General features: G+C 43.9%; 2 protein-coding genes and 1 long non-coding RNA gene across 3 annotated transcripts in view; all 3 read right to left on the bottom strand.

Moving 5' to 3' along the window:
* Positions 1–603, bottom strand: part of LOC308470919 (keratin, type II cytoskeletal cochleal-like) — a 16,985-nt gene extending 16,382 nt beyond the window's left edge. The window contains exon 1 of the mRNA XM_080994618.1: positions 9–603. Within this exon, the coding sequence (XP_080850744.1) occupies positions 9–593 (585 nt within the window). The 5' untranslated portion in view covers positions 594–603. The remainder of the gene's footprint in view (positions 1–8) is intronic.
* The window catches only part of LOC308471281, a 107,951-nt gene that overhangs the window by 66,984 nt on the left and 18,194 nt on the right, over positions 1–22,773 (bottom strand). The window lies entirely within an intron of this gene.
* Positions 534–22,773, bottom strand: LOC308470910 (keratin, type II cytoskeletal cochleal-like). Its single transcript, XM_080994588.1, has 9 exons — positions 21,700–22,773; positions 19,271–19,491; positions 12,725–12,785; positions 11,447–11,542; positions 10,827–10,991; positions 9,659–9,784; positions 8,725–8,945; positions 7,692–7,726; positions 534–4,902 (listed from the first exon to the last, which is right to left on the bottom strand). The coding sequence occupies exons 1-9, from the start codon at positions 22,342–22,344 to the stop codon at positions 4,517–4,519; spliced, it is 1,956 nt and encodes a 651-aa protein (XP_080850714.1). The 5' UTR covers positions 22,345–22,773; the 3' UTR covers positions 534–4,516.

The raw sequence follows: 22,773 nt of genomic DNA, 5'->3' as shown, positions 1-22,773 counted from the left end.
GTACTTACCTTGTCAATAAAGGAGGCAAACTTGTTGTTGAGTGTCTTGATCTGTTCCCTCTCATGTGTGCGGACTCTTTGGATCTCTGGGTCAATCTCAAGGTTGAGGGGTTGTAGGAGGTGCTGGTTGACGGTCACCTCTTGGATGCCACCGGGTGGGCAAACTGGAAACCCTGGGCCACCTCTTCCACCAAACCCTGGAGAACCTACCATAAAGCCACCGGCACCACCCATCCCAGGCCCGCCAAAACCAAAGCCACCACCGCCACCGGCACCAAGACCATAACCAAACCCAGCTCCTCCACCAGCGCCATATCCAGCACTAACGAAACCGGGTTGGAAGCCCCCCATGCCGGCACCGTAAGAGATGCGCTTGCTTCCACCCATGTTGTACAGACTTCGGCTGCCGAATCCACCGACTCCAATGCCGCCGCCACCTCCTCCAGCTCTTGCTCCTCCAACCCGAGCAACGGAATAGGAGCTGAAACTCGATCTTCCACCACCACCACCACCACCGCCACCAACTATTGCGGAGCCAGAGCTGAAGCCTCTTCTTGCCCCTCCGGAGGATGATCGAAAGGATGTGAAACTCATGATGGTTTCTTTCAGAGAGAAAATGTGAGGAAAGGGTTTTGACTAGAAGCGGAGCTGCAGGGAAAGAGCAGAGGATGGAGAAGACGGAACCCCTCTGATATAGAGGAGCCAGAGACCTCCCCTTTTATCTGCTTGGGAAATAACCTGGCACGGGATCTCAGGCAACCTGATCTACTCATCATCTTGATATGCCTTGCAGCAACTTGTCTCATTAAAACACACCTACTTGAGGCGGTAGTATGGAATTGGGAGGAGGCACTTGTTTGCAATGAAGCGATAGACGTTTCCCCCTTTTTATTTTTAGTTAGGCGTCTCGTTAAAAGAAAAAAGAAAAGAAGAGGGAAATAAGAATAATTGTGGAAATTACTAACCACAATTGCCACCCGCCTCCTTCTCCAACAGAGCCTGTTTACACAAGGGCAGATAAAGACCATGCTGTAAGATACAGATCTCCACAAAGTGTAGCCATGTGAATTTCATGACACCATCAGGAGTCGTCTTATGGTTTCCAGTGAGATGGGAGCAAACTTTAAGCAACTGTCTGCCTGCAAAGGTGGTCTCCTGTTCCCTCTTCTGGCTTTTTTTGGAGGTGGAGGTGTTGATGTGCATAAATGATTTGTCATTTGCAACAACATTGTACTGACAACAGAGCTTTGATGTTCCTATGTAGTTTTTCTGCACCGTGAACTCTGTGAAGTAGATTGCAGCTGCCTGACAATTGAATTACAGCTGTGGTTTGTTTAGCCCAATCCTGACTTCTCTGACTGGCACCCTCTCTCTGGAGTCTTCCCCAACCCTGTCAAATGAGATCCTTTTCTAGAGATCCAAGGACTAAACTGGAGATGTCCTGCAGGCAATGCATAAGCCCTGCCAGTGAGCTTTGCTCCTTAGACAAAGATAAACTACCCAAACGCCAATGCTAAACAGATGCTTGAATGAGGCTATCCTTTCTCTGAAGCCATCTCTGATTGCCCCTTGTTTAACAGTGCAATTCTATGCATGGTCACATAGAAGTAAGACCCTTGTGAGTATATTTAGGATTGCAGCCTTAAAGCCTCAACCGTCGGACTATAACGGCAGAGGAACTTTCACATGCGGCTATAGATCTTTGCATTATAATTCAAAAATGTTTGCAAGCTGAGCAGCTCCTTATCGCTGGTCTGGAAGATTTCTGGAGAGCAGAAAACCAAGAGGGTCAAGTGAATTCTAACATTGCTTTTTGCTCAGGAATACAGCATTTTAAGACAGGAAGGGGACTTAAGAGCAGAGTCAGTGGAAACCATTTGTGTAAGGCTGGATTGTCTACAGAGCATGGCATTAGACTACCACCGAGACAACACCCCATCACTGGAGGCAGCAACCAAGATATGCTGATACAAATGGATCCTACTATTCTGTCTTTCCTCTCGTTAAAGCATCAGTTCTTTACTGACTTTAGGTGGGGAAACAAGCAGAGAGGGAGGGGAAGAATTAAAAGCAAAATGAACCACCAACATCTGCTTTCCCAAAGTGCCTTACTTTTTGTCATTATGGTTTCTGTATTTTGTAACATTTCATTATCTTATTTTTCCTCCAAGGAGCTCAAGGTGGCATATGTGGCTCTCCTAGATTCCCCACCACACTCCTCTCTAGGTTAGGCAGAGAAACAGTGCGTTGCCCAAAGTCATGCAGTGAGCTTCGCAGCTGTGTGGCGATTTGAAACCTGGTTTCCCAGGTCCTAATCCAACACTCTAACCACTATCCAACACTGTCTCTTATTTTTTAGAAGAAAGGCAGCTCTTATTAACAACAACAACAAAACGACCTGCACAAAAACGTTCAGTTTGAAATCTCCCACCGCCAATTTCAGGTCAACATTACGCATTAAATACCGTTGTATTTGTTATTCCATTTTCTTGCATTTTAGAAATGATGGTTCCAAAATATTTGTAACGGTTTGAGGTCAGTAGAAAATCTTAATTTTATTTTTAAGTATGTTTTCAGAATTAAGCATCAGAGCAAATGGTGGGGTTGGGTTCTTAAATCTATAACTATGCATGCAATTCTTAAACCAATTACTCCAAAGTCGCCTTAGCGGCAAGGTTTCAGAATCAGTGGTTAGGAAATTGCAGTGTAGAGGTCACTAAGTGCAAGCTATGAACTGTGAGAAAGCACTTCATGTGCATCCTTGCTCAAGGGGAATTTTTGACTTTGGCTTTCTCATCCTTTAAGAGAGTAGAATATTTGAAAGTGGGGAAAATCCACCTATGGATGTATACCAATAACCGAGCAATCTGACAGCTTGATCCTGTGTTAGTTGAACTTAATGCTTCCTTTTTTATTCTGTTCAACCGGGCTTCATTGTGGTTTATGTGGCCACAAGAATGCTAAGCAAGTCTCTACCTGGTCAGTATCTGGATGGGGAACCACCATGGAGCCCAATGGAAACAATTCTGCTCTATGCAAGAGGCAGAGGAGCTTGTAACTCACAGGATCAGCATGTTTCTCTCAAGCAGACAATCCTTGCTCTCACTGTCGCTACATACAGAGCTGACGACTGCACAGCATGACTAGAATTGGCAAAGTCACAGCATGAGAGTAGGAGTTTGCACAGTCAGACCTGTAAGGTACAAGCCCAGAGATCGTATCCAGACTGAATGGCTGAAGGGCACCAAGCATTGTCCCATTGCTGGAAATTTTTCCAAGATGAGGGTGGTGTTTTCGGTTCAGTTCCTCCCCGCCTCCTTTTCTTTTTTCCAGACTAACAAGAGACTTGATGGAACCTGAATCAAAGGCCAATTCCATTTCGCACAGCAATCAGAAAAATCTGATGTTTGCACAATTCGTTCTGTTTCCAGGCATTCCTGTCCCTGCACACCACCAATAACGTGAGTCATTCACACCCGAGGCTCATTGAAGGAGGATATATTTGATTGCTGTTTGTATTATTTAGCATAAATCTGCTTCAGCTGCATGGGCAAGCCTGTACTGTGATCCTGGAAGTGTACAAGTTTGGGAGAGCATTACTCCTTGGGTGATCCTGGCAAACTCCCACCCCTCTGAGCCATTCCTTAGTCCTTGTGGAAGATGTCAACGCAAAAGTTGAAAACGTTATTTAAAGTTGGATTCATTTTTGACCTATGCATGGATTCACTGTACATTTGAATCTGCTTTTTTAAAAATAAAAAAACTACATTTTGGCACGTCCTCCCCACTACCCTGAAAGAGAGAGAGAATACATTGATATTTTATAAGTTGTTTTATTGTTTCCAAGTGTTATTCCTGTTTCTGATTTTCATGGCATCAGAATAGGTTTAGACGAATCCCTTTGCAAATTTGATACATTGCCATAGCTGAAAACTTCATGCACATACATTCATTTGCATTCACGAGGACCCAGACATGTACAGTGTTTGTTACAGTGCAAGTTCCCTAACATTAGACAGTTTTTCAAATACATGCATCTGACCTTTTAAACAACATTCTGCATTTTTATTCTTCTTATATAACAGTTTAGCTCAAAATGGAACTTCTGGGCGAGTTTGTGTGAGTTGAGGTGGTGGTGGATCAGATTCAGGGCTGCTCTTTTAGAACAATTCATTCATGGTGATTGGTGAGACTTACACCAATTCTGGCAGGAAAAGGGGGGAAGTACAGTGGTACCTTGGTTTGCAACCGTCTTGGATTACAATCTTTTTGGATTACAACCGTTTTGGATTACAACCGTTTTGGATTACAACCATGTCAAACCCATCAAAACCCCCTTTTTTTGGATTACAACCCAATTTTTTTTGGGGAAGCCCCATTGGCGAAAGCGCGCCTTGGGTTACAACCTGTTTTGGTTTACAACTGGACCTCCAGAACAGATTATGGTTGCAAACCAAGGTACCACTGTATGTGTTCATTTTCTTGTCTTGCTCAGGTTGTTGGGGATTCTTTAGCCTTTAGCTCTTGATGCTCTTTTGACTGGTGGAAGTTTTAGATATAATTTTCACACCAGAGCTGCTTCCTCCCCCAGTGCCTTTTCCACTCCCAGAGCTGAAATTGCCCCCTCCTGAGCTAAACCCACTGCTGCTGCCTCCGCCGCCTCCTCCTCCAAAGCTAAGACCACCAAATCCCCCTCCTCCTCCTCCAAGACCAAGACCAAGACCACCAAATCCGCCGCCACCTCCTCCTCCAAAACCAAGACCACCAAATCCGCCTCCTCCTCCTCCAAGACCAAGACCGCCAAATCCACCGCCGCCACCTCCGAGACCAAGACCGCCAAATCCTCCTCCAAGGCCGCCACCTCCTCCACCGCTGCCACCGCCTGCACTGGAGCTGACAACAGCTGTGGGGGGAAAGGGGAAAGTTTATTAGGTGCCCATGGGGTTGACAAACTAGACAATTCCATCTCCCCGCCCCTGTTATTCATGTTTCTAATATTAAGTTCAATTTCCATAGCAGTTTGCATATACGGTCGTACCTCGGAAGTCAAAAAGAATCCGTTCCGGAAGCCTTCGACTTCCAAAACGTTTGGAAACCAAGGCGCGGCTTCCTATTGTCTGCAGGAAGCTCCTGCAGCCAATCAGAAGCCACAATGGACATTCGGGTTCCAAAGAAGGTTTGCAAACCAGAACAATCACTTCTGGGTTTGCGGCATTCGGGAGCCAAAACATTCGACTCGCAAGGCATTCGACTTCCGAGGTACGACTATTTTTAAAAGTTCTGAAAATTCACCAGCATTTTAGTGCATGTTATACCCATTTTTGCAAACAGTTTCCATATGCATTTTGGTATATAATTCTCCCTCATTGCATTTAAATGGAAGTTTCCCCCTAACATACATATTTGCACACATTGTTTTTGGAGAACTTAGTCCCAAAATTCAGTGTGAATTTTGAAGGATGGCTGTGTTTCAAGCTTGCACATTGTTTCAGGAAATTATATTGGTTCACATCAAATTGAGAACTGAAGCAACTTTCTTCTCCATTCCTAGGTATCAGGTACAATCATCAACTCATAGTCTGGGGTGGGGTGGGGGGAGAGAATTAATTGCCAAAATTTACTGTTTTTCTTTTGCTATTTTAGCCCCACTGGTCTTCACCACTGATGGATGCAACTATGGATTAGTGAAGGAGGACATGTAAAAAATAAGGTAAAGGACCCCTGGATGGTTAAGTCCATTCAAAGGTGTCTATGGGGTTGAGGTGCTCATCTCGCTTTCAGGCCAAGGGAGCCAGCATTTGTCCACAGACTGGTCATGTGGCCAGCATGACTAAACTACTTCTGGTGCAACGGGACACCGTGATGGAAGCCAGAGTGCATGGAAATGGAGTATGTATGGATAGACAGCAGGAGTTGAGCGCATGATCCAATGGTGGGTAGGAGTGAATGGGGAATTCCCACAGCAACAGTGCTCATCACTCTCATGAGCTACCTGACTGGAATTTTGATCTGGACATCTCACCATAGGTGGAAGGCAAGAAGAGGGGAAAGATACTCCATCCTATTTGAAAGCAAGAAGAGAGCTGGTTTGCTGGCGATAAAAGGAGAGGGCATGGCTGAGGAAGAAGCCCCTTGGAGGAGACTGGTAGGAGGAGGAGGAGGAAGACTGGGCTGAAGCAGCAGGCTTTCCTCCTGTGTTATGGGACTTAGGAGAAAAGTCCTGTGATCCTCAGCAGAGTGGATGTCCACTGGACAAACCAACTTGCTGCTTTTATGCCACCCCTCCTGGTCCTAGGCAGTCTATGGGAACTTGCCACTAAGAGCCTTGATTGCTTACAACACTGTGCAGCTCCCTTCCCATGGTGACTGTGGGAATCTCCCTGGGAAAAAGGGGCCAGCCTTTTCCTTGGAACAGCCCCAGCTGTGTGCTATTGTTCCCAGCTGGTAGCACTGGAAGGAGCTGCTGCCTGGAATGAAATACCAAGGAAGGAATCCGATCAGGTGCCTAACTGGGATGGCAGCCCTTCAAGATCTTCTCCAGGGTTTCCAAAACATTTGGCAGCTGGGGCATAGCCTCTCCCCAGATTAAAACTGCAAGCTCCTTCCACTCTCACACACCAAGAGATGCGTCTCCCGCCTTGCAACTCTGGGACAGCCTGTTTAATCTTGTCTCCTGGCATCCCTCTCTCCTGTCCGTTTGCCCAGTCATTTGGGCCTCAGGGGTGGGATGCTGCTGTCTGAATTATAGGGACTCCCCCACACCTACGCCTATAATCTGTAGTGCAGGAATTCCCTGTGCATCATTACTCCATTGTAATGATGCCAGTGTCCAAATATTGGCAGAGGGAGAGAGAGAAAGAGCAATGATCAATGCTGCGTGGAAAGAGTCGTGGAAATGTCTAACATGGCAGCTTAGTTCATCAAGGCACACCAGCTGGGGCCGGAGATCTGAAATATTCAGTTTCTCCCAGCTTCTAAATTTTCCAGTGTTAAGTTCAGTCCACATTAGTTTGGGTGGAATTCAACATGGTGTTAAGTGGGGTGTGTATGTGTTGAATGAGGTCTACTTGCAGAGCAGGACTGTCCTCTCTCCTCCCCCTCTGTACCCTATGTGCCCCCTAGAACTGTTGTGGGGATTTAGGGGGTACAGGGGCATGGGAGGTGGGTGAAAGGGGCAAAGTACCATTGCATGAGCAGACCTCATTCCATGCATGCAACAACTTAGCCTAATCTGGCCTTCGTTGTTGTCATTCTGCACGGAAATATGTATGCGTTTTGTGCATGCTTACTCTAATATAAGCATTTTTATTTGCAAATGTTCTCTTTTGCATGCAATTTTCCCAATTATTATATTGTAATATATTATATTTGCTAATATTTCATGCACATTTCCTTCTAATAATGGACTTTTTATATCCAGCTCTTGGCTGGATATATAACTGTTGAAAAATTTGGAGGTGCAAATTTGGAAGTATAGTTGTGTTTCAGTAGGCGTATCAGTTTTAATGGATGCACTGGTTCAAGAAACGTAAATTGCTGAATGAATTTCTTCACCATTCCTAACACTTTGCCCTTCTTGTGGTGCACAGTGTACTCCATGCACCATTTGGGAATAAATGAACTAATCATCATCACATTATTAATAACTTATTCTGAACCAGGCAAATAAAATAAAATGCTCATGATACTTACAGATGCTTACAGGATTGACTCCTTCTCCAGTTAGCCTGTTGAAGAAGAAATAGCAAAATGAAAAATGGCTCATCTATTACAATGAATATGGTCTGTTGTATATATAAGGGACAATGTTATCTGTTAAATAGAGTTTCCAACAGCTACAACAATATATTTCCCTATTTGGCTTCCTGTGTGGTATATACAGTATCAACAAAAAATCTACTGAAAATGTACTTAAGATCTGCAAGAATTTGGAAAAATAATTGATGCACAATGGAAGCAAAGATATTGATGCTTAAGATCTGAGCTGTAAACTTAGAGCAGTACCTCAAAGACTCTCAAAGTCCATGCCACCACAAGGAGCACTGCTTTTCCTACTGCAACAAACACTCCATCACAATTCACAAGATTAGCGAAATGATTTGTGTACTAAAACATTTTATTTTGTGTTTGAAGAAGATAATCAAATGTTGTATTACTTATTCTTGCAATTTATAATAATAATAATTTGATTATTTATACCCCGCCCATCTGGCTGGGTTTCCCCAGCCACTCTGGGCAGCTTACAACATATCTAAATAATAATAATAATAATAAATCCTTAATAAACTTCCCTAAATAGGGCTGCCCTCAGATGTCTTCTGAAAGTCAGATAGTTGTTTATTTCCTTGACATCTGATGGGAGGGTGTTCCACAAGGAAGGCACCACTACTGAGAAGGCCCTCTGCATGGTTCCATGTAACTTCACTTCTCACAGTGAGAGAACCACCAGATGGCCCTCGGAGCTGGACCTCAGTGTCCGGGCTGAGTCATGGGGGTGGAGACGCTCCTTCAGGTATACTGGGCCAAGGCTGTTTAGGGCTTTAAAGGTTAGCACCAACACTTTGAATTGTGCTCAGAAAAGTACCAGGAGCCAGACAAAGCAAACTTAACAGGCATCCATTGATAGAGTTGTGCCATTGCAGATATTGTTTCATCTCCACATAGAGTCCCCTGCAAAAAGAAACTGAAGCAGCTCATAAAGTTATGATCACTTTATCCAGCTCACCTGTTCTCCTCCCCTTCCAGCAGCTTCCTGTAGGTGGCAATTTCAATATCCAGTGCCAGTTTGACATTCATGAGCTCCTGGTACTCCCGCAGTAGGCGGGTCATTTCTTCCTTAGCTTTCTGTAGAGCATCTTCCAAGTCAATGAGTTTGGCTCTGGCATCTTTGAGAGCTAATTCACCTCGCTCCTCAGAATCTGCAATAGCTGTCTGCAGATTTGCACACTGTAAGAAAGGAGGTGTTGTTAAATTCCTTGTCCTCTTTAGTCATTAGTATTTGTACATTCATTATTATTGCTATTTTTGCTATCATGATTACAGTGGTACCTCAGGTTACATACACCTCAGGTTACATACGCTTTAGGTTACAGACTCCGCTAACCCAGAAATAGTGCTTCAGGTTAAGAACTTTGCTTCAGGATGAGAACAGAAATTGTGCTCCAGCGGCATGGCGGCAGCGGGAGGCCCCATTAGCTAAAGTGGTGCTTCAGGTTAAGAACAGTTTCAGGTTAAGTGCGGACCTCTGGAACGAATTAAGTACTTAACCTGAGGTACCACTGTATTAGTGTAAATACTGCTGCTATCATCATGCATTCATTTATTTCTTAGTCCTTGAATAAATGAGGCTGCAATTCTATTTTGTAAGGCATGAACTTGCTTTTGAGTCTATGTACACAGGGCTGCTCATTTTGGGATATAAATTTTATTTCCGTCCTTCCCAGATTCTATTGTCAGTTTTCATTTTGATGAATTCCCACACTTTTACAAAGTTCCAGCCAAAAACAGGACTTCCTCTCCCTGCCACCCCACAAAGTATTGGCAAGGCTATCCAATGCAGATAGCCTCTGTCATGTGACCCTTAACCAACACTTGCCTTTTAAAGCATTGCTACGTTGCCTACTGAGAGAGAACATTGCATCAATTACAGATTTTCTTACCTGGTTCCTGGCGTTTTCAATTTCTGACCGTATCCTTTGAATCATCCGGTTGAGCTCTGAAATTTCTCCTTTAGTATTACGCAGATCATCGCCATGCTTCCCTGCACTAGCTTGGAGCTCCTCAAACTATAACAGCAGGAAAGGGAAGGGAAGGCAGAGATGGGTTCAAGGAGAGACACAATTACGCAGCCCTGGTCAGCAATGAATGCCCTCGATCTGAGAAAGCCCATTTTCAAAGATTCTGCTCATCCACACTCATTTCTGGCATTGGCTGTTGGGAGGTCCAAATGGCATCACCAAGAGGACCGGATTGAAGAAGCTAAGAAGAGCACTGTTGGATCTAGCTAGCATCCTGTTTTCCCAGTGTGGCCAACGAGATAATTATGGAGGAAACCTACAGGCAAATCCAGCAAAAATTTTCACTGTTTTTCCTCACTGACTGGTATTAAAAAGTAATGATGCCTTTCATTCTTCAGGCAGCTAACTGGTTTTTGTTGTTTAGTCATTTAGTTGTGTCCAACTCTTTGTGGTTAATGACCAGTTAATTTAGGGACTGCCAATTGCTGGCACCTAACACTCAATTCAGTCACATCTCAGCTGAAAGGACATGTCACATGGGTGAACTTTGCAAATTTGATATCTGAATTAGTCTCTCATGTTCTGAATGTGTTTTTGGCTCAAGATATTAGACTACTTAGAAAGTTAGAGTAGCCCATGTGGACTTTCTCTATTTCTCATCAGGAAGCAGGATTCAAACTGTTGTGCAAGTGGATTTCTGGGACTATCCTGGCCACAATCCAATATGGAGATAAGATTTATAACAGGAATCTTGAGACTAGATTGTGACATCTTGTAGACCAAACTAGATGTGACATGTTAAATGAACCTTTGCATTTCATAGACACATTCTTTAAAATGGAAATAGCAGCCACAGTGGCAGAGGAGAGATTGATAATTACTGGGATCACAGCAGTTGGGGAGCTGGCATTTAATTCTTTGCTTCCCTGCTTAACTATGACTGCCCCCCCCCAATTGCTTCATATTTACTCCATTTCAACCTCCCCACCAAGCTTGAAAGATCTTAAGCATCTCCAGACCCATGTTTTATCAGAAGTGTCCCCTGGATGTACCAGGGCCCAAGGCCACCTTCCATGCTAGAACTGCTCACCTTAGTTTGGTACCATGCTTCTGCTTCAGCTCGGCTCCTGTTGGCAATGTCTTCATATTGTGCTTTCACCTCAGAAACAATGCCATTCAGGTCCAAGTCTCGATTGTTATCCATCGAGAGGATGACAGCAGTATCAGACATGGAGGCCTGCAACTGAGCTAGCTCCTGGAAAACATAGGAGACAAAATTTGGTTAGAAAACATTTCATGTTTTGGGGGTTATTGGGGTGGGACAGGATCAGATCGGTAGGTGACACACATCTGCAAAATGGTCAGCTTTCTAGGGAGCAGGGTCACACGGGGGAGACCTTGACATTCATAACAAACAACAACAATAATAACAACTGAAGATTCCAAATCTTCAGTGGCAGATGAATTTTGGATCTCTAATATGAAACATCAAATCTTTCTTCTAGACATCATTAATAGCATCTAAAATTAGGACCATTGTTTGTGAGAAATCACATTAGGACAATGTAAATCCAAATATTTAGGAGGGAAAGCAAAATGTAAAAGAAAGGATGGTATTTAGAAATGTCATGCTTCTTCACATTGCCGTCTTAACATTTATCATCCTGACTTTTAGGTCTATGTTTTGAAGGTAAGAGGAAGACTGAATACCGATTCATAGAGGGCCCTCAGGAAGTTGAGTTCATCGGTCAGGGAATCCACCTTGGCCTCCAGCTCCACCTTGTTCATGTAGGCAGCATCTACATCCTAAAAAGACAGTAAGAAACCAATTTTTTGTGGTTTTATATTTTGATTTTGTTCCGTGAACTTCCCTGAGACCTTTGGGTATATGGCAGTTTATCAATTCAATACATAAATAAACTTTGCTTAGATTTCATTCGAGAGAAAACAGTGAATGGGCACAATAAAAAAAAGATGTAAATGTCCACTCTTAAGGAGATTCATTATGGAGTTATAAAGGCAGTGTTCTTTAGAAGCTTTTGTTATTATTTTTCGCTCCCTTTTTATCTCAGAAAGAGCAATCTTTGTCAGCACAGACACTATTTTGCTCAGCAACTAGTCTTCCTGGAGGGTGATTTGTGGAATAGTGGATGGTGTCTTGGTCCAGAAAATGGCCTAAGAGCAAATTAAGGGTTTCAGGGAATAGTACTAGGAACAGAAATGGGAGCAGAAGTAGACACAATTTGCATACTCACCTGAGGTCAGGAACCCAAACCACACAAGCAGATGTAAGTAGTATCCACTATGCTTCCTTTTTTAAAATCCACAAATGTTATATTAACAGTTACATTATTTTCTGCATTTTTAAAAATGTTTCCCTTCCATTGAAATGTATTGAAGTTAATTACGTAATTAATTACATATTTAATTGCATTAGTTTTGGCCATAGTGGATAGCAAGATGAATAATGTAGATCATAGCAGAAATTGAAGTGCAGTGGAATAGAAGCAGGAATGATTGTGATGAACGCAGGATAGGATGGAAATCACTGCCTCCTGACACTCATAGAACAAATTCACCTCCTCCTGACACCAGTTTCTCAACTCTTTTGCCCCTAAGTTTGTAAGTGGGAGGCTAGTAGAAGATTTAGCTCCAGATGCTGACCCTTTGCTTACTTCAAAAGTCACTCAGAATATAGAACCAGTGAGATGCTTGCTACAGATGGTCCTGGAGAATAATCACATGTGGAGAGGGAGAGCTGCCACCTTCCTTAAATAGTGCCCCTGCATATTCGCTTTTAAAGCTGGCTCAGAATTCATGCCTTATGTGCACATTTCCCTCCAGCTTAGTACAAAATGCACCAAGAGAAGTCACACCAAGCCAACAAGTCCTTTTCTTGATGCATGAAACATAATTTGGTCAGATATAATATTGGGTCCCTCTTAATTAACCCAGCTGGTCATCAACCTTTGGAGCACAAAGCCTCACCTTCTTGAGCATGACAAACTCATTTTCGGCAGATGTGCGCCTGTTGATTTCCTCTTCGTATCTATCAGTACAAGAAGCAAAAAGTTTCAGTTTGTAACTATTACATCTATTCAACGTGCCTTTAGGCATTTCAAAATGAACCGCAATGATATTGTTGTACATAGCACATATTGCACTTATTGCCATAAATCATCTCTGAAAACTTATCTACTTCCAGTGTGTTCCCAGTGTGTAGATATGATGTTGGGATAAGGGCCCTGACTGCAAAGCCTTTGACATTGAACTCTGCTCATCCTATATATCTGCAGAAAAATACCCCCCCAAATTAGGGTGTTGTTAGGAGTGTGCCTGCAGAACATGGATCCCCAGATTTTTTTTGTATGTGCCCTGAGTGTTTCTGATTGGTACATGAATTCAGGGGGAAATGAATGGGTGTGTTTGTGATTTGATTTACTCACTAAGCTATTGGTTTGTGGGAATAACTTAAGATGGTTTTATATAGTGATGTTTTTGGTATAATGGATGGGGTTAATTGAAAGGGAACCTGATTTGGTATGGAGTGGCATCTTTGAGAAATCAACTGAAGTACAAATTAATTTAAGAATTTATCTGGGATCATTTGGATGGAAAATTAGTTGGCTCAGCTTCTGTGACATTTAAATTCAACAGTCGCACCCGTATATCAAAGTAGCATATGAAAATATTATGCAAACATACGTCTGTGAGCCTTTGGCCTGAATTTCCTCCAAATTTCAAAAACATTCTCAAACTATTCAATTACCATTGAAGCTACCATTAGTCAACCGATTAGTACCCAATATAGCCATTGCCTTTATGGATGGAGGCAATCTCTGTGCTGGATGGGGGTGATCTCAAAGGACCTAGCTGTACAGTCCACAGGTGATCATTAGATATCAGCAGATCATTAGATATTAGCAGACAAAACAAAACAAAACCTGAGAAATTTTATCTTTGGCAATTTGCTTCCCAAATTCTTTGGATGCATCACTCAAGGTGTATCCACATTCACCACCCCCCACCCTGAGGCATCATTTGGTTTCAGTTGCAGGGACCACCAGCTCTCACAGGAATCGGTCTGTCAAAAGTCCTTCTTGGGGAGCCTTCATCATGGAAGGTGAGGTGCATGGCAACTTGGAAAAGGGACTTTCCTGTGTTGGCACCCCAACTCAAAAATGCTTTCCTCCAACCTGCTCACTTTGCTTGCTGAGTTTTATGCAGCAGGCTATGACTTTTTTTCCTTTTCAGGCTTCTAATGTTTCATTATAGGGACGTGGGTGGCGCTGTGAGTTAAACCACAGAGCCTAGGACTTGCTGATCAGAAGGTCGGCGGTTCGAATCCCCACGACGGGGTGAGCTCCCGTTGCTCAGTCCCTGCTCCTGCCAACCTAGCAGTTCGAAAGCATGTCAAAGTGCAAGTAGATAAATAGGTACCACTCTGGTGGGAAGGTAAACGGCGTTTCTGTGCGCTGCTCTGGTTTGCCAGAAGTGGCTTAGTCATGCTGGCCACATGACCCGGAAGCTGTACGCCGGCTCCCTCGGCCAGTAAAGCGAGATGAGCGCCGCAACCCCAAGAGTCGGTCACGACTGGACCTAATGGTCAGGGGCCCCTTTACCTTTAATGTTTCATTGAGTTGTGCTGTTTTACATGCCTTTATTGCTGCTTTGTAATTAATGGGTGTGCTTTTGGAATTGCTATTTTAATAGTTTTGTTTTTAAACTCTGGAAGTCACCTCAATTAAAATAATCACAATAACCAAACAAGTAAACTATTGGGTGTCAGTTTTGCCTTTCAGGAGTTAAGAAAGCATGTAAAGCTGAAGCCAAAGGTTCCAACTTCCATCTGTTAACCTTAACAGTCAAGGAAGATGCTGTGGGACTTGGCTGGAGAGGTTGTGGCACTCCTTTCACCAACTGTGACAGGGTCCATTGGTTTTCAGGCTTGGAGCTGAATGACAGCCGGGGTAATTGAATTTGGGCTCTAGAGGTATTCCTCTTTCTCTTGATTTCTCTGCTCCAGAACAAATGGCTGCTTAATCTTGGGGTGGGGGTGGGGGGCTGCTTGAGGAATTGTACATGCCAATGAAAAATAAAGTCATACAAGAAATAATGTTCATGTTAGTAGCATAGCTGTCAACTTTTCCCTTTTCTTGCGAGGAATCCTATTCAGAATAAGGAAATTTCCCTTAAAAAATGGGAAACATTGACAGCTATGTAGCATAGCACAAAACCAGTAGCCCATACCTAGCAGCCTGCACATTGCAGAGGTGCATAGAAGCACAGATGCGCTTGCAAAGCAAATTCCCTCCATGGATGACTCAAGCAGGTGAGGCAATCCACAAGCTCCAGACGAAAGCAATTACATCCCCAATTCTCATTAGCCAATCTGATCTGGAGGCAAACTCTCACATTAATTCCACCTTTGACTGACAGGTCTCATTGTGTCATCGTGGTGTGGTCTGAGATAGTAGCCCTCATTGTGTCATCTGGGTTTTGGGAGTTTCCCCTGCGCAAACTGGTTTCGTGCCAATTGAAACCTTTACGAGTTACTTTATCTTTGCACTAGCTATGAGAACCAGGACTGGCCCTACCATGAAGCAGTGAGGCCACCTGCCTCGGGCAGGGATGGGGGAGAAATCTAGTTTTATTTGCATCTTGATGAGAAACCAACTAATTCACACTTGTCAAACCAATACGCAAACCAAAATTGTCCTTGAAAGTTCTCTGCAATTTGATGCCGTTCTCCAGCCAGTGTGTAAAATATGCATATGTTAAGGCAAAGTGTGCAACAGAATGCATACAGCCGTAAAAGTAACATGCAAGATAATAGGTTATACAGTCACAGAATGCATTATATTAGGGGAAATTGCTTGCAGAAATCAGTTTATTAGTAAAACTGCATCCAAAATAAGTGTATTAGGAGAAATTCAAATTAAATTCTGTTTTTAAAAAAATCAAATTGCTATGGAAATGTGGAGAACTGAATTTAATATTTAAAAAATGAGAAAGTGAGAGAGACCAAAATTGACAGATTTGACCACTCCTAACCTCTGCTGACAGATTTTGACAGACACATGCACACCCCATTTTTCTAAAGCATTAAACCCTTCTGTTCAGATCATTTCAGTCCCCAGGGTAGCTCCAACTGTTAAAGAGTAATAATCATAGTAACATCAAGAGGGTAATCAAAGTGGGCATATCTGGCCTGCCTAGTCCAACCAAGTCTTGGTGGTACATTGCCAATTGGTACCCTAATCCAGGCCATTGTTTGAGTATGCACCAACTTGGCACTCAACCTCGATGCCTTAACACCCAATAGGAACCAGCAAAGCTTCTTCATGGCTGAGGCAAATTCCAGAACACGCTTAACCCAGGTGTGAGGGACAGTTGACTTGTCATCAGTCCCATCCTTCATGGCCAATTGCTGGGGATGATGAGGATTCAAAAACATCAGGAGGGCCAAAGGCTCCTCACACTTGGCCTAACCCTTCGTTTCCTCTACCTGGCCTGCCCCTCTCCCTTCACCACTTCTGCCCATGCCTATCTTACATACAAATCCCCTTCCTTAAGCTCATTGGGACAAACAAAAGAAAAACAAAGAAATCGAATATATCTGAACCAAGAAAAGAACTGTCAAGCAAAATAGTCCTCAAAGCCTAACTACTGGCTCACTTCAATTGTCAGGACTGGCAGATGTTAAGGTAAAGGTAAAGGACCCCTGACAGTTAAGTCCAGTCACGGACGACTCTGGGGTTGTGGCACTCATCTCGCTTTACTGGCCAAGGGAGCGAACGTTTGTCCGCAGACAGTTTTTCCGGGTCATGTGACCAGCATGACTAAGCCGCTTCTGGCAAAACCAGAAGCAGCGCACGGGAAATGCTGTTTACCTTCCTGCCAGAGAGGTACCTATTTATCTACTTGCACTTTGACATGCTTTCGAACTGCTAGGTTGGCAGGAGCAGGGACCGAGTAAAGGGAGCTCACCCCGGTGCGGGGATTCAAACCACCAACCTTCCAATCAGCAAGCCCAAGGCTCAGTGGTTTACACCACAGTGCCACCCGTGTCCCTTTAGCAGATGTTACAATCCCCCTAAACTGGATCTTCTCTCCCTCTCACTGAGGCCTAGTCAGTGTACTTAATTCTTCTCATATGGTAGGTTTACCATCTTGCTCTTGCAGGAGGAGCAACAAAACCAAGTCCCAGTGATACAGAGAAGACCAGCTACCAGAGAGTAATGCTCCTGTCCTTATTCCGCAGGGTGTAACCTGCCTTGGAGTATCTCTGGTGTTTAGGTGGAGCTGCTGCACAGATATGTGTGATCATGGCAGACCAAGAGAAGCATCTCTAAGTGAAGGTGGTCTGGCTGTCAGCTAATTCAGCTTCTATGTGTTCATATGTGTATGTCCCACAAGCAGTTTTTCCATATTAATGTCTTCCCAGTTACTTAAAAAGTTGGCTTTTTCAGCCAGTAGCTTAAAGAGGGCTGAACCAAGCCTTGAGGCAAAATGTCCAGATTCTGATTCACCATATCCTGGTTTGACTCACTTTGAAAAGATTTGCCACTCTGCAGTCTGAACTATTGTTGTGGCATTTGCAAAGTTGGCCCAACATGCTAAGAAGCTCCGAAAATGCCCATTTCTCTTGATTTCAACCACATCAAAAATGAATGACTGAATGATTCAGTCTTGAGTCAGTAGCCAGTTTCCACTGCTCCCTGGTATTATTAGTAATTGCTTCTATAAAATGTTTTATCGGCATACGCTGATATTAGTCAGGTTGCCTTTGACATTTATTTAATTGCCATGTTGTTGCAGTTATGGAAGGGGTAAGAGAGTGGCTTATTTTCATATATTGGGGATATTCAAGAAAGGTCCTATTTAAATAACTTGTCTGAAACAACACAACTCTACATTTGGACCAAGAGAAAAGCGTTGATCTATCACGACTGCAAAGTTATTTTTCAGAAATACCAGTATGAATCCAATATACACAACAGGAATAATTTTATACCACTAATATACTCTTTTAACATCTAGGGAAATGTGATTAATACAATGTCATCGATGTATATGACACAGTGCAATATAAACAAAACATTTCCATTTCATTTTGTATCAGGGAGTTTAAAATGTTTGACATTAAGTTTAAGTTGTTAAGTTGGATGTTTTATTATGTTTTTATATGTGCTGGAAGCTGCCCAGAGTGGCTGGGGGAACACAGCCAGGTGGGCGGGGTATAAATAATAAAATTATTTATTTATTGCAAAATGTATTATGTGTATACAGGAGTACATAGTACATATAGGAATGGGTGCTTGCATATGTCTATGACAATTGCATTTGACACTGTATATAGCATGCATCCCATTGTAGAGTCTACACACCAGAGGGAATCTGAACAGCCTCTGTATTTAGCCAACAAGGGTACATTAAAGTGGGCATTATCACAGCTACTCTGCTGCTTTCTATCTCTGCCTATGAAGATGATTCGAAAACCGCAGGTAGTACAGAATTCGGCAGCCAGGTTAATCACCAGGGCAAGATGATTTGAGCATATTACACTGACACTGGCCCAACAGTAGTGGCTACCAGTTAGTTTCCAGGCCCAATTCAAAGTGCTGGTTTTGACCTATAAAGTCTTAAACGTTTCAGGACCACAATACCTCAAGGACCATCTCTCTCCATATGAACCTAGATGGACCATGAGATCATCCTGAGGCCCTTCTTTGTGTGCCTCCTCCACATGAGGTCCAGAGTGTGTCAACACAAGAACGGGCCTTTTCTGCAGGGGCTCCCTATTTGTGAGATGCTCTCCTCAGGGAGGCTCACGTGACGCCTTCATTATACACCTTTATGCACCAGGTAAAAATGTTTCTCTTCTCCCAATCCTTTGGCTGATTAACATTCTATGTCCTTTTAAATGTGTTTTGTGGGATGGTGAGGCTATTGGTTGCTTTTGTTTTTATTTTGTTGTGTTTTTATCTTGGTTTGGTTTTTTTTGTCACCCACCCTGAGATCTAGGTAAGGTAAAGGACCCCTGGACAGTTAAGTCCAGTCAAAGGCCACTATGGGGTTGCAGCACTCGTTTCGCTTTCAGGCCAAGGGAGCCGGCATTTGTCCACAGACAGCTTTCCAGGTCATGTGGCCAGCATAACTAAACCACTTCTGGCACAACGGGACACCGTGATAGAAACCAGAGCGCATGGAAATGCCGTTTACTTTCTCGCTGCAGTGGTACCTATTTATCTACTCACACTGGCGTGCTTTCAAACTGCTAGGTTGGCAGGAGCTGGGACAGAGGAACGGGAGCTCACCCCGTCACGGGGATTCGAACCGCCGACCTTCTGATCGGCAAGCCCAAGAAGCTCAGTGGTTTAGACCACAGCGCCACCCGCGTCCCTTTAACCCTGAGATCTACGGATGAAGGGCGGGATACAAAATAATAATAATAATACTTTCTAACTCTGCACTCTCAAGTCTGCTGGAATAGCAAATAAATATCTGGCCCCCCATCAGATATTCACTTACTTGGTCTTGAAGTCTTCAACAAGATCCTGCATGCTCTTCAGCTCCCCATCCAGCCGCCCCCTCTCATTCATCAGGCTTCCCAGCTGTTTCCTTAGGTTATTAATGTAAGCCTCAAAGAATGGATCAAGGTTGCTCTTGCTGGCACCAGTTTTCAAGCCTTGATCCTGCAAGAGGGTCCACTTGGTCTCCAGAACCTTGTTCTGTTGCTCCAGAAAACGGACCTGAAACAAAGGAACACATGAAGCTCTTTCTACAGAATCAGAATCCCAGTTCAACTAGCCCAGTATTAAGAGGAGTCCCTCTGGATCAGGCCTAAAGCCCATCTAGTCCAGAATCTTCTTCTCACAGTGGCCAACCTGTGGGAAGTGCGAAAGCAGGACCTGAATGCAACAACTCTCTCACCACCTGTGATTCACAGCAACTGGTATTCAGAAGCATGCCATCTCCAACACAAAATTGTTTTCACGGCTAGTAGCCATTGATCTTTCTCAACATTGCTATAATAATAATAATAATAATAATAATAATAATAATAATAATTTATTTATACCCCACCCTCCCCAGCCAAGACCGGGCTCAGGGCGGCTAACAACCAATAATAAAAACAAGTTGATTAAAATACAATTTAAAAGATTAAGATACAACAGTAAAACAATTAGGGAGCAATCTCATCATAGGAGGAGAAAGGAAAAAGAAAAAGGAGGAGGGAATCAAACTGATGCTGAGCCAAAGGCCAGGCGGAACAACTCTGTCTTACAGGCCCTGCGGAAAGAAATCAGATCCCGCAGGGCCCTGGTCTCAAGAGACAGAGTGTTCCACCAGGCCAGAGCCAGTGTTGAGAAGACCCTGGCTCTGGTTGAGGCTAATCTAACTTCCTTAGGCCCCAGGACCTCTGGGGTGTTGCTATCTATGGATCTTAAGGTCCTCCGTGGGGCATACCAGGAGAGGCAGTCCCGTAGGTACGAGGGTCCTAGGCCGTGAAGGGCTTTAAAAGTCAAAACCAGCACCTTAAATCTGACCCTGTACACCACCGGGAGCCAATGCAGCTGGAAAAGCACTGGGTGAATATCCTCCCATGGCAGAGACCCCGTGAGGAACCTCGCTGCAGCATTCTGCATCCGCTGGAGTTTCTGGGACAGCTTCAAGGGCAGCCCCGCGTAGCGCGAATTACAGTAGTCAAGCCTGGAGATGACCGTCACATGGATCACTGTGGCCAGGTCGGGGCCACATATGAGATCCTCTTAACTGGAGGTGCCAGAGGTAGACCTACTGCAGGTTGACCTACTGAAACAGCTTGTGTGGGTTTCTTTTTCCAGGCAACCCTCGTGAAAAATGCAGATAACTTGATTTACAATAACATGTGGCTTTGACATTGGCATGGTGACCCCATCCCAGCTTAGCCTCGCTATTTTATATGGTTCTTACTGTGTGGTTTTATGTATTTTGCTGTAAAGCGCTTTGATATTTTTTAATGAAATAGCAGTATATAAACATTTTTATAAATAAAAGCAGTAAACAGGGCAGTGTGATTGCCTCCACATCTTCAAACTGAAACACATCAGACTCTGAAGAAAATCTTGCAAATGTGCAAGCAGGGATTTCGGGAGTTGTGGTCTGGAGAGAGGCATGTTGGAGCAGACCTCACAAGGAACAGAACACAGGAAGCCGTCTTAAATCTGATCAGGGTATTTGTAAATTTACCCTAATATTGGTTACTCTGACTGGCAGTAACTCTCCAGGGACTCAGGGAGGTCGTTACCATCACCTGAAATCCTTTTAGATGCAGATGCCAGAAACTAAAACTGAGGCCTTCATTAGGCAGAACATGCTAAGCTAAGTAGTAAAGGGGGTAGAAATTGTGCAATTATTCAGTTAAATGGTAGCTCCATGAAAAATAGTCTAAATCCTTGTTTTCCTTTCCCAGATAAAAGGAACAAAGCCAAAATGAATTTTGAGTGAACAGAAAGCTCAAACAAATCCTGCCCTAGTTTAAATTTGTTCACAAAAATGTTGAATTTATATTCTCCCACTCGAGTCCTTCCTCCACAATATTTCCAGTTATGGTTGATGGGTTTTAGATTAGAATGAAGAAACAAGACTTTTAACTATTCAGTTAGACTACTTTTTGATGGGGGGGGGGAGAGGAAATATCCTAAACCTTGAACTTAAAAAGTGAAATTCAAATTCATATTCTGATGATTTGACAAACACTCTGAATGGGTTTTTTTGTGTATCTCTAGGAAGATTGTTATAACACACATACACCTGAATTTGTAAGCCAGCCAGCCACCCAAACTCAACTTGTCTGTATGCTTACATGTTAAGACATATGCGTTTGTCTTGAGTCTACCTCCTTATCCTCACATAAAGCATAAACATGGTTTTCTTCTCTTCCTGTACTATCCTACAACAGCTGAACGAAGTCTCACCTTGTCAATGAAAGAAGCAAACTTGTTGTTCAGAGTCTTGATCTGCTCCTTCTCCTCTTTCCGCACCTCTTGGATGGAAGGATCAATTTCCAAATTGAGCGGCGTCAGGAGACTTTGGTTAATGGTTACTTCTTGGATGGTGCCACCAGCTCCAGGTCCACCGCCACCAAAGCCCAAGGAACTTTTGGATCCGCCAAGTCCGCCACCAAAACCAAATCCACCACCACCCAAACCAAAACCACCACCTCCAGCTCCCCCGCTAAAGCCATACCCACCACCAGATCCACCACCCAAACCAAATCCACTGCCGGACCCTCCACCAAAACCTAGTCCGCCGCCGCCACCAAATCCACTGCGGAGGTTGCTTGCTCTGCTGCTGGAAATTCTCCTATTGCCACCAAGATTATAAAGACTCCTGCTGCCAAAGCCACCGCCACCGCCACCTCCACCACCACCAATACTGATCCTTCCAAAACTGCTGCCGCCACCGCCACCACCGAAGCCAACTCCGCCAGCTCTGGCAAGAGAAAGTGAGCTGAAACCAGATCTATTGCTACTTGGGACAATGGCAGAGGTGGCGGTGAAAGCCCTGCCGCCGCCTCCTCCTCCTCCTCCAGCCCTGATACTATAGGACTGCCGGTTCATCTTTGTGGATTGCCTCTGAGAGACGTTGCTACGGAGGAGGAAGCCTAAAGAGTGGTGCTCTGGTGGGAGAGCCCTTGAACATGGCTTCTTTTATCCTCCGGGGGCCCTGGGTTTGGCTGCTTTGGAAGTCAGGAGATCAATTTAGCGCATTCATGATTTTGACACACCTGGAACGCAGGTGTCCAATTGGACTTGTTCAGTGCTAATTGAAGAGAACACACACACACCCCCCTATGTAGTGATAGGCGCTTGCATCGCCTGAGGCCTTATGATCAAATTACCAAGTATTCAGAAACCAACCATGTGTTAAGGGTTAATCTAGCCAGAAGTTGTCAAATATTTAAAGGAAGTTCTGCTTGCTTGCTGGCTGGCTGGCTGGCTTGCTTGCCTTCTTCTTGAAGAAAATGCTGCACAGCATCATAAATTGTA

The sequence above is a fragment of the Podarcis pityusensis genome, assembly GCF_964106645.2.
Source record: "Podarcis pityusensis genome assembly, chromosome: 2".
Lineage (NCBI taxonomy): Eukaryota > Metazoa > Chordata > Lepidosauria > Squamata > Lacertidae > Podarcis > Podarcis pityusensis.
The sequence above is the reverse complement of the archived record's forward strand: the minus strand, read 5'-3'. Positions and strand labels throughout refer to the sequence as shown.